Source organism: Cuculus canorus, chromosome 4 (genome assembly GCF_017976375.1).
Source record: "Cuculus canorus isolate bCucCan1 chromosome 4, bCucCan1.pri, whole genome shotgun sequence".
Classification (NCBI taxonomy): Eukaryota; Metazoa; Chordata; class Aves; order Cuculiformes; family Cuculidae; genus Cuculus; species Cuculus canorus.
In genome coordinates this window covers 48,914,291-48,926,704 of record NC_071404.1, presented here as the reverse complement: position 1 = coordinate 48,926,704, position 12,414 = coordinate 48,914,291, and the positions used below count along the sequence as shown (strand labels likewise).

General features: G+C 40.5%; 1 protein-coding gene across 2 annotated transcripts in view; it reads right to left on the bottom strand.

The window, feature by feature from the left end:
- Window positions 1-10,607: 10,607 nt before the first annotated feature.
- MMRN1 (multimerin 1) overlaps window positions 10,608-12,414 on the bottom strand; it is a 47,582-nt gene continuing 45,775 nt past the window's right edge. For both annotated transcript variants that reach the window (XM_009567490.2, XM_054066121.1), the window contains exon 8: window positions 10,608-11,517. In XM_009567490.2, the coding sequence (XP_009565785.2) occupies window positions 11,096-11,517 (422 nt within the window). In that variant the 3' untranslated portion in view covers window positions 10,608-11,095. The remainder of the gene's footprint in view (window positions 11,518-12,414) is intronic.

The following is a 12,414-nucleotide window of genomic DNA, read 5'->3' as shown; positions in this document are numbered from 1 at the left end:
ATCACGGCAGGAGCGTGAATGTATTAGACTGGTAGTAACGCTACAACTGTTTAAGGGGCACAGATCCTGCAGGAGAGAGAAACTGGGAATCTGAAACAGAGCCACATGGCTACCAGAGGAACATAAGTGAACTATTGACAGTGTAATTATACTTACCAGAACACTCAAAAATAATTGCTATCCTTAAGAATCAAGCCGCTTAATGGGAAAACCTGTTTTAGATGGTATTGGTACAAAGAAAGGAGAGGCCAGACGAAGCAAGATGCTTTTTTTTTTTTTGTTTTCATTGGGTTTGTCTGCAAGTCTTGAATTGCTATCCTTCTGCACATCTGAACAATATAGTAATTATAAAACTACCTGCTGTAAATCCCAAACTTATTTCATATGGCCAGACAAAAGGATTGTGAGGACACATGCACAATAAAGAAATTTAACTTGGAGAATTCTAGATTTGCAGGAATATCTGGCAATTTGTATAAAACTGGCAACACACAAGTGAATCAGAATGAGTTTACAAAGCAAAATGCCATTATGTTCTCAAAGACTACAGCAGTTCAACAATCTGAAGAGTTTTGCAGGGGAATTGGGTTCACAGCTCCTAGGAGAACAGACGGAAGCTTCGTGACTTCAAAATGTGCAGTTAGATCTGCTAGCTGCAAGGAGAATTAGTCTCGTAGTGCAAGGGGTTGTGAAAATGAAGGGATTTTTAAGAAGACTTGCATCTGTTTCTCTGAAAGTACTTTTGTAACTATGCATTTGAGCAAAGCCTCTTTGAATTTTAAAGTGTTTAGCTTCAAATGTTTGGAGGACTCCAGAGGAATACATAGTTTCAAGCTAACTGTTTGAAATCCTGACAAACTGTTCCAATTCAACAAGGAAATGTTGGACATCAAAGCTATCCCAGGAGGAAAGGAAAACAGAATTGATGTATTTTAATGTATTTTTCACAATCAAAAGGTAGAAAGCCATGTATGACACCAGATTAGGAGCTAGGGTCTATTTGGTAACCAGTGAGTATAGCCCTACTGAAGCTAGGTTTTATGCTGAGAAACGTAGAAGTGTCTCATTTCTCTTTGGCTCTGGGTGCTTGTGGCACTTTCTGGTTCTATGTGAAACCCACCACCTAGAAATTGTTCCTGTTCACACTTCTCTCAAGGTGTGTGTCCCTGAGCCTGACAGGAAAGCCCAGACTGGTGAGATGGAAATTTCAATTGCACTCCCTGGGTCACAAAGAGACATGCGTCTGCCAGAGAAGTGGGGAAGGGAAAACTAATCAGGTGCAGCCTTGAAGGGAAGCTACCCTAAAAGGAGAGTTTAATTTTTCAAGGCTTCTGTGAATCAGCTTTCTGGGGGTAACTGAAGCCGTATGTTCACAGACCAGACCATAAACAGGTTCATGGGAACCCAGTCCTGTTTGTAAAGTTCATAAGACAAAATGTCAGAGATCATATAACACACACGCTTAAAAACACACACAAAGGAATTTTGAGGTGGTAGAGAAAGATGCTGTCCCGAGACAATTTCTTTTACACTCCTGGATTATGGGAGCAATAGGATTTGAAAGTAAATTACCAAGCTTTTGATAAATAAATCAGGGAATCATCAGCATAACAATCATGGTGGTAATTATGTTGCGTGCTGTCTGCTCCAAATAAATGTGGAAGCTCAGATCTGCGTGGATGTAAAAATTGAGCCCTCGTGCGATTTCACAGGGTGTCTGGATTGGACTGGCAGGAAATAAAAGCAAGCTAAATTCGGGATTCACTACAGAAAGATTGAGATACTGCAGAAGTATAGACCACTTGAGAGGTGAATTGCTGCGATCAATTCTGTCAGGTTTTTCTGTCTGTTTGAGAGACAGGTCCAACAACAACAGCACACGTGAGCATAACTGGTGCTGTAACTTGGCCGAGGATAGTCCTCATGCTGGGGGAAGATCAGAATTCAAACAAAAATATCTCATAAAAGTGTTAGTTGGGAAGCGGCTTCATAACTAAGCTGTCATTGCCATTGCTCTTAAAAATAATTGTGAGAAGAAAAGTAGCACATTGGATGGTGACGAAAGACTATTCCAAGACAGTCCATTTGTTCCAAGACATTTACCTCAGCATCGTTATTTTAGTCAACAGTTGAGAAGCAAGAGTGATCCAATTTATAAAGCCAGCAGCCTAACTGGCTGCAGGCCACACTTCACCCTGAAATCAGCGATCTACTCTAACATTCAGTGGTTCAGGAGCAAGTTGCCAGCATTCAGTAGTTTTGGTCATACTTTTCATAGATGGCAAACAGACACTGCTATTCATAACAATTACACTAGCTACAGGCTACGAGGCTCACAATTGTATCTTAGAGCAGCCTGTAGCTGAAAAGGTACAAACACCACAGGAGACTACCTGAAAACTTGACTTGAGCAGGAATCTGGCTCTTTACCTGTCAATGCTGTCAGGCATTTCTCTTATCTATTTCTCTGATATTTCAATTTTTTATGTGCCTGCTGTAAACGTTAATTTTCTTCTGTCAATGATATTTCTCTTTTCACCATCACTGCAGTAAAGTACAGTCTGATGTTGCTCCATATAGCTCTATTCCATCAGAAATAGAATCTGAAAGAGTGACACACATACAGTTTGTTTTTTTATTCGTACATGGCCTTACTCATTGCTATAATCACCTAAGCCTGAGTTAATAAAATCTTTACCATGCCAATACTGCCCCTAGCACTGGTTTCTGTGGGCAGGAAGAACAGCCTTCCTCACTCAGTACAGAGTTCAATACACATAGCAGAACTAAAAGGTGACAAAACCAACTCCCTATTTTTAGTTTCCCTCAGTACATACCTAAATATTGTCGGACATGTTTTGTTACAATTTTTAAAGTCTGTCTTGGGATTTCTAACTGCAAAATATAATCTAATGTAATCTTATTATATTCTTGTACAATATTTTTGTAGTAGATATTACTTGCCTCAAATTTGACTGAGCAGTTCTCACTTAGATAAGGATTCACTTTTTTTTCCACGGTAAGTTATTGCAAAAACATATTCAGAATTGCATGCAGATCACATCAGGTAATTTGACATGAGATAGACACTTCACCCAATGAGTTTATTTTTACCAGAGCCCATAAACCAAAGGAAGCTCTCTACATATCTATTCATGCACAAACCAGAGTTAGGCTTGTTACACATCTGCCTGTAAGTAATACCCCAATTTTGATCTAATCCTTGGAGATGGCACAATAAAAGCTGAGGCTGCCCAAGACTCCCTAGATGACCCCAGCTTAATCATGTAGTTCCCAGCTACGAAACAAGCATGGTGTTCAGATCCACTGAGATTCAGTTTTGCTGTTCCCATTGATAGCTTTCCTGGGAAGTTTCAAGAGTTCACATGATTCTTTATTCTGTACATCCCTTCTGCTTCCAGGTGCACATCAAGACTTTTCTGATGTTTAAATGCTTTAATTAAAGTTAATTTTACAGATCTATATGCCTTGCCATTCATTCTCTGTCTTCAGTAAGTAGAAAAGTTTTCTGATCATCACAGATGAGAATTTCCACCTCATTCTCAGCAGTGGTAAAAAGTTTTACGTTTCAAAATCAGCATAGAAATAGAAAGAAATGCAAGGTAGAAGACAGCAAAGGCTGAGAAAAGGCAGGGCTGTGGTTCAGCTCAGAGCCACAGTGAACACCCACAGATGCTGTGAGAGCCTGAATAGCCTGCACTGAGTGCACCTAGCACGGAGCTTCCTAGGAGCAGTGGTTCAAGCTCTCAGCCTCTACTGAAATTTGTAGTGAGGCTTTGTACTTGTGTAGTAGTGCTGCAACATCACCAAATAGCTTCCTATCAGTCCCACAAGAAAACCTACTTCATGCAGCAAAACATGGAAACTGGTTTCCTAGACAACAACCCCACGAGGAAAGTGGAGTTTCTATTGTTTCTATTCTGAAACAATTCAATTAAGTCACCTTAAGGGAGACCATTATAAAAACTCATCTTTCATACAGCTCCTCTCTGCTGGGCATCCCATTTCCTGATGAACACTCTCCCTTATTGGTCAGGTATATTAAAATATCTTAATTTTACTTTATTCTTCTCTTCAACCTCATTTAGGAAGGGACATGTATTGTTATTTATGGATTTTCTTTAAAACTTTCAATTCTTTAATTTTGGAGGTGTTTTCTGGGTAAAATAAAATACAACTTTGATTCTGTTTAATCAGTGGTTGCTTGTAAGATATACCAAACAAGCAGAAGGATACAAGGTTATTTTATGGTTTACTAGGTACAAACAGGGCCCATGTTATTCGCCTGGCTTATGCATCTGTGCCTTCCTATCATGATCATTTAAGCATCCGAAATTCCTTTGGGGAAAATAGTCATGTGTAGTAGTTAAATCAACGTCTGAACCTGTGCAAACAAGACAAGCCCATAGACAAACTGAAGGGTAGACCTAGATTTTTATCTTCTGCTCTAGAATCTAGGAGTTCCTCATAGCTCTCATCATTTCTGTGTAGCTCATACAAATAATTCAGAATGTAACAGGATGACCTTTAGCACTTTCTAGCTAAGATATAGGTTGTCTCTAATGCATTACTTACAGCATTCCATGGTTTCCTTCGCTGCCTTTTAACTTTTGGTGAGATGTCTCTCCTTTCATAGAATCATAGAATCACCAGGTTGGAAAGGGCCCACTGGATCATCGAGTCCAACCAGTCCTAACACTCCCTTAAACCATGTCCCTAAGCACTTCATCCACCCGTTCCTTAAACACCTCCAGGGAAGGTGACTCGACCACCTCCCTGGGCAGCCTGTTCCAGTGCCCGATGACTCTTCCTGTGAAGAATTTTTTTCTGATATCCAGCCTGACCCTCCCCTGGCGGAGCTTCAGGCCATTCCCCCTTGTCCTGTCCTCTGTCACTTGGGAGAAGAGGCCAGCTCCCTCCTCTCCACAACCTCCTTTCAGGTAGTTGTAGAGAGTAATAAGGTCTCCCCTCAGCCTCCTCTTCTCCAGGCTAAACAACCCCAGCTCTCTCAGCCGCTCCTCGTAAGACTTGTTCTCCAGCCCCCTCACCAGCTTCGTTGCTCTTCTCTGGACACGCTCCAGAGCCTCAACATCCTTCTTGTGGTGAGGGGCCCAGAACTGAACACAGTACTCAAGGTGCGGTCTCACCAGTGCCGAGTACAGAGGGAGAATCACCTCTCTGGACCTGCTGGTCACACCGTTTCTGATACAAGCCAAGATGCCATTGGCCTTCTTTGGCTACCTGGGCACACTGCTGGCTCATGTTCAGTCAGCTGTCAACCATTACCCCCAGGTTCTTCTCCTCCGTACAGCTCTACAGCCGCTCTTCCCCCACTCTGTAGCACTGCACAGGGTTGTTGTGCCCCAAGTGCAGGACCCGGCATTTGGCCTTGTTGAAACTCGTGCCATTGGCCTCAGCCCAGCGGTCCAGCCTGTTCAGATCCCTTTGCAGAGCCTCCCTACCCTCCAGCAGATCCACACTTCCTCCCAGCTTAGTGTCATCCGCAAACTTGCTGAGGGTGCACTCAATGCCTTCATCCAGGTCATTGATAAAGACATTGAACAGGGCTGGATCCAGTACCGAGCCCTGAGGAACCCCACTTGTGACTGGCCTCCAGCTGGAGTTAACTCCATTGACCACCACTCTCTGGGCCCGGCCATCCAACCAGTTTTCAACTGAGGAGAGTGTGCGCCCATCCAGGCCAGAGGCTGACAGTTTCTGAAGCAGAATGCTGTGAGAAACTGTGTCAAAGGCTTTACTGAAGTCCAAGAAGACTACATCCACAGCCTTTACCCCATCCAGTAGTCATTTTGTCATAGAAGGCGATCAGGTGAGTTTGGCAAGATCTGCCTTTTGTAAACCCATGTTGACTGGGCCTGATCACCCAGTTCTCTTGCATGTGCTTCATGATAGCACTCAAGATTAAATGTATCGTGATTATATGTACCTATTAACAAGTTTTAGTAATGTCCAGGTGGTGGGGCCTAGGTACGAGAGTGATCGACTTAGACTCTAGAAGATACTGACAAAACACATACCCGAGGTTTACTATATTCTTCCAGAATGTGCCTAAACACTGAGCCTGAAAATTCTCTCTTGCTTATGTAAGCTCGTAATGGCATTTTATTTGTCAGGAACTAATCATGAACAATTTTCTCGTGTGTATTTTTTCACTTCAGTAAGTAGCAATAAGTAGCCTAGCAATAGATGGCTGGATTTTATTCTTTTTTTTTGTTCCTTCCAAAGGTAATTTGCAGAGAGGAGTCGGAGTCATCAGACAAAACTGAGGATAATTCTCTGTCTAAACATGCCCAACTTTTATTATTTTTTTTTTGTCACCATTCTTGACTTTGTCCTTAGGTAAAAAGGAAGGATGCTCTAGCAGAATGTTTAGTGTCAAATGTGATTTCATTTGAGACAGCTATGCCTTCATCATCCTAAACCTGTGTGGATGTGAGATTTACTGGTTTCCATTAAAGGGTTGAAAGAGCTTTCTAAAGGCTTTTGATATTTGTAAAGAAATTCTGGGCATTTCAGATCATTTATATGCCATCTCCTAGCTCCCACCAATCTGAATGGCAAGTTTTCTGGAAGTACTTGTACACAGTTTGTAAACAGTCATGGTCTGGTTTGTTTCCAATTTACATTTTCTAAGATAAGAATCCTCACCAGCAAGCACGGCTATAAATATTTTCAGAAACACTTCCGTTTGTTTACATGGAATATGCGAATGCAGAAGATTGTTTTCAGCTAGCAGCCACCACAGATTTCTGAGTGTGGGGAAGCAGCGCGAGGAAGTTCATTATGAGCCAGTGAGTTGGCTGTAACCTATCTATAGCAACTTCAGCAAGGAAGCAGCTTGCTGATAAAGTTTTCTTACCAAGCGCTCTTGACTGGAGTCTCACTTAAAGGCAGTTTCATTATATCTCACTCTAGACAACTCTTCTGCCAGTACTGCTTTCTCACAAAAAGGGAGAGCGGCAGCTTTGTAAAGAGAAAATACTACAACGAGGCTTCTACTCTATATTCTAAACATAAAGTGGTCATAAATACTTGTACTTTTTACAGAACTCTGCTGAAAACGTGATTACACCAGGAAGATTTGTTAAGGACAGAAATTTCCTCTGCAATAACTAAAGAAGAATCCTGTCTTCTGCTTTTGGTAACACTCTAGAATAGAAACAGGAGTATAGTGCTCAGGATTTCTAGCGGTCAGCAGAGCATACAAAGAGGTATGAATTAAGCAAATTAAAAGTGGATGAGAAAATATAGACCTTCCTAACTCTGCGATACATCTCATGGCCTGAAGGGGTTAAAGGAATCCATGAAGCTGCTTGGCAATAGTTCCTGGGTCCCAGTAGTAGTCATCAGTGAAAGATGTGTAAAGTCATTATATATATTTTTGTATATAGTTGCTTTGGAAATTTCAGAAGTGGTTTGTTATTTTTTTTCTTCTTATTATTTTGGTTTGCATTCTTTCGCACTCTTATGCTTCCATGTCCTAACTGAGCTGCTAGAAGATTCAGCTTTGCAACCACCTCAAAGCACTCATTAGCCCACTGTCAAAGGTATGTCATCACCAGATACCCACAGATTTTGGTGGATTTTAGCTGCAGTGTTCCTTCTAACAGATGCGTTCAGGTCAATGTCTGAATTCAGAAATAATGGCTTTATTCTCACTTGCTGATAGTGTAGATGTGATTATCTCGAAAAAAAAATATTTCTTTAAACAGAAATATCACAGATGTACGGACAGACGGCAATATCCATAAGTCAGCATCAGGCAGGCATGTGTTAGCAGGGAAGTTAGCAGGCATGAGCAGGAGTGAAGCAGGGTTGTGCTGGCTATTCAGCTGGAAAAGGTATGTGAGGAAAATAAACTGCTGATCTCAGTATGAATGCTAAGTATATGCGGGGCTGGGGAATGCATTTCAGCGATAACTTGGTTGATATAGGTGAGGGAATGATAACGCAAGCTTTGCAGTAAATTGGATGGGCTTGTCAAAGCCAAACCAGACAAAATGTTGCCATGGTTATTGAGTTACCCAAATAAAGAGAACATCACTCACTCTGAAGTACAAAGGCTCAGGATGGCTTTGTGGTCCCTCACAAGGGCGGTGGGTAGAGATGAACGTTCAGATTTGCTGCCTGCTGTCATTAGGAAATGCAAATCAGGGTGTGAAAATGAAAGCGGAGGGGTGACAAGGTGCCTCAGGAACCACCTTTTCTGGTTGATGCCTAAAACGTTCTCCTGAGATTTCAGACTGATTGCTGTCTATTCTGCATAATGGGTAGGCTGACTGATTTTATTGATCCTCAGTTATTTTTCAGTATTGTTTGCTTCATTAGCCCAGGCAGCCCAGGCACACAGTCATGGGCCCACAAATAATCCTCCGTGGCCAATGTATCTTTGCAGTGAAGAACCTGTATTTCGGTTTTTAACAGACAAATCCAAGTATAACTAGTTTTAATACAACCAAGAAAATATCTGAATGGATTATTGCATAAAAAGGGGAGTGTACATTTATTACTTTTAAAAAATATTATTTATTTCAGATTTTAAGCAGTGTAATGAGAATTAGTTTCAGTAGTGTTTTCTATCAGGGAAATTATTTTTCTATGTGTTACTCTTACAGATGTGGTTTTAACCAGAAATCTTATTCTACCCCTAGGAATGTGGAGTTTTGTAAGAAAAAAAAAAAGGAGAAAAGACAAAAGGAAAGAAAACAAGTGCAACGATATAGAAAGTATCTGGCTGCTGGGGGAAAATAGTGCCTGTGAAGATAAGGACCAAGCTTGAAGAGTTTAGCGGCAAGGGCAGAAAGGGCAAAGAAAGTCACATTAAAACAGAAATGCAGTCTCTGGTGGGTCATTTGAATTTCATCTGCAGAGTAATTTTCATGCCACTTAGCCATAGCCACAGCAGGAATAAAGAGGGCTAAACACATTAAAATGACAAAATCATACAAGGAGGGGCTGGGATTTGTAGTCATCATATCTGATAAAATTCAATGATATGGTAGGCTGAGTTAGTGTTGCATCAAGAATTTTGAGTGTTTACAGAAAAATGTGACATGTGACAGGGGAAAGGTTTATAGCACACTCATTCAGGGTTCATGGCACATTAAGAACCCATCAGCTACAAAGAACAAAGGATTTCTGACTTCAAAATAAACCGAAACAAAAATATATACAACAGCAAAACGTCCCAACCTGTCAACAAGATTTGCAGTTGACCCTTGGAGTAGCGGCTCTTTTTTTTTCTGATCCTTCGAGGAAACACGGGTATATTAATAACTACTCAAATGCTGCAAGATCCCTTAACAATTAATTAGAGGATTTAGGGCCTCAGAAAACGGGCTTGGATTGAAAGCTCTATCAGTTCTCAATTACTGTCCTTAGGTATAAGCCCTGGTAGGATGCCCGCCCCCCCCCCCCCCCCCGAAACTGGAATAATGCTGTTCAGTGCTGCACACTTCTTGTAGCTCAGGTAGCCAATGCACACAAGCACGCACCCCCAGATGCTCTTCAAAACCAGTGAAGAAAGAGGTGAAGAAAGAGCATTTTCCTGGTGAAGAAAGAGCATTTCACTTTTGAACAACAGAGTGTAATTTTATATACCCGAGGAAGAATGCTGTGAAATCTCTTAGCCTCATACGTTATGGGAGAATTCAGCCATATTATGCACATTCATCTTTAGATCTAGTAGGGTACATTAAGTACTACTAAGAAAAGAGCTGGAGATTCTCAAGTGTTTTCATGAAAAGTCCTTGGGAGTGGAAAACAAAATAATTCAGGGAGCTTGAAAACATTCTGGGCTTTAATAGTTTGTCATAGATCACTGGAGCGTGCTGATTAACAATATCTGAGTAAAGAGCTATGGAAGGAGAGTGTCTGCTCCTTTAAGGGTAGCTTGTCAAAAATACACAGAGAAGTAAAGCCTTATGATTCAACAGTAACAAAAGCAATAACCAGAAACAAATCTGGTCAGTCACATCAGTTAAGGGGATATCAAGTAACTGCAGTAATCTGGGACTTTGCAACTGACAAGGATGCAAACCTGACTTTTTTTTTTTTTTTTCAGACAGTCATGGCATGAACTAAAACCACTTTCTTTTATTGGATTGGTGCTTAGAAATCAAATCACATTCTGGCTTACTCAGTCTGAAGTTAATTTCATCTTCCCTCGGTAGTTAGTGAACATAATGAAGAAACAAAGAACATTAGAGATTTATAGAGTTCAAACTTAGAAAGTATTATGATTATCTCATTTAACGTTGTGTACCTTATAGGCCAAAGTTTACATGCTAAGATACGCGTGAAGCCAATATAACCACATTTGCTCAAAAACATCTCACCTAAAGAAAAAACAGCTGTGGTTTAAATGCTTCAAGCAACACCACCAAATCCACTACAATGTTTTTCCCATGACTGTTTATATTTACTGATAAACATGAGCTTTTAAGTATTCCCTTTTGTTTTTGTTTTCCTGCTAGACAAAAAAGCATGTTATCCTACTTGTTACATAAAAAATCATGAATCCATTAAATGCTGACTTATCAAGGTATGTGGTGAATAACATCAGGCAAAATGAAAAAGAAATATATTTTTTTCCAAACAGAATATGTACAAAAGATTATCACTTGATACAATGAGCTAAGTAGCAACCCAGCACCTGAGTCATCAAAATCTATCCATCACCTTTGGCTTGCACTCATGTTGTAAAGCAATAATCAAAACCAGCTTTGGTTTGTCTTGAGAACTGATTCTCAGCTACCTGGTGTAAGTATCTTTATGCATTGTAGATGTAGAACACAATTAGATTTGTGCTTCCCAGTCATGCTTATATAATAAAGATGCTTATTTCCCCCCCATCTCCTACCTGTGAACTCTACTCGTATATGTACATGTGGCTACAACCAAGCAGCTTCTTGGAGAATCAGCACTTCAAACACCATCACATTGTTTACTTTGAGAAACTTACTGCTGCTAAAGAAACAAGGATTTAAAGGCAAAGATTAATTCACATGCAGGTTGCTTCATTAGACAGTAACTGTTTACATTTCCAACTGTCTTAGGTACGATACAACAAGTATCCACTAAAAGTAGTTACTGGTGGATACTTGGCTGGTATGGAGCCAGTTGCCAGTCTCAGCCAGACTTCTTGACCATAATTTAACTCTAATAAAGCGTTACCAGTAATTACTCTGTCAGTGTACTTGTTACTATTAATATTTTCAGCCTGAAAAGTGAGTTTGTCTATTCCATCAATGACCAGATAGCCAGAGGCACGTGGACTAAATGATTCAATGGTATATTCAAAAACATAAACCCCCAGATATGGAACATGGAACTTCCCAGTTGCTGGGGCAAATGAAGCTCCATAGTTGACATCCAGATTGTTAAATCTGATGAGTCCTGGAGTTGTCATTCCATACGTATGAGAGGCAAAAAAAGCCACCATAGGTGCATATCTGTATGATCCTTTTGAGAAATCTGGAAAGACATAATGAATAATTTCAAGTAATGTTACATTGTAGAAAGGCAACTATGAGCAGCCAGAAGATCAAAAGCTGCTTTTCTGTATTCACATAATCTAGCAGCTCAAGCAACTGAAGTGTAGTATTTCTGCAGTGCTAGGGGTACCCACAAAAGAATAATTTTAGAAACAGCAAGGGAACTTTATGTTTATCTATACTATGTTATTAAGGGAGCTGCTATTTTTCTTCCCTCTCCTCCCTGAATTTTTCCCACCCCAAGACCTCTTTCATTGTTCACCTGCGTGTGCTGAAGCCAAGATTTTTTTCCACAAATCTTAGACAAACACTGAAGAGGTTTAGCACTCCTGATGTTAAATGAAGGAATAAAAGAATATGCTTCTCTCTTCAAGTTGAGCCCGCACACTACGATTCCCTGCCACTGTACAAACAATTTTATTCACTATTCATATGCTGTTGTGGGGAGAATCAGCCAAATGGCTGCTGAAAGCTGCATAAAATTCACGTTCCATGTTGCCTGGATGTAAATTATTTATTTGTTCTCTGGACTGAATAAGCACAGTTTCTGCTTTTCTTTTTTGAAATATTTTTTTTAAGTGCTGCATCCTTTGCTGATGAAAATCAGAGGCATGCCTAAATTAATTCCTTAAGGACACAGTCCCACACATCATGGTAGCTACTGGTATTTATAGAACATTTATGGCTATGCTGAAGCCGGTATTCCCCAGTGATGTGATTTTACCTCCCCCTTCGAATTCCATGATATCGTGTTCAAATACATCTATTGCACACCCTCCCACTCTGCACAATTCAGGAGGGAGTTTTATGGCTGGTCCTAAAGCAATTTAATCCCATCATCTGGTCACATTAAAGAAAGAGATCATGAGTCACCCTT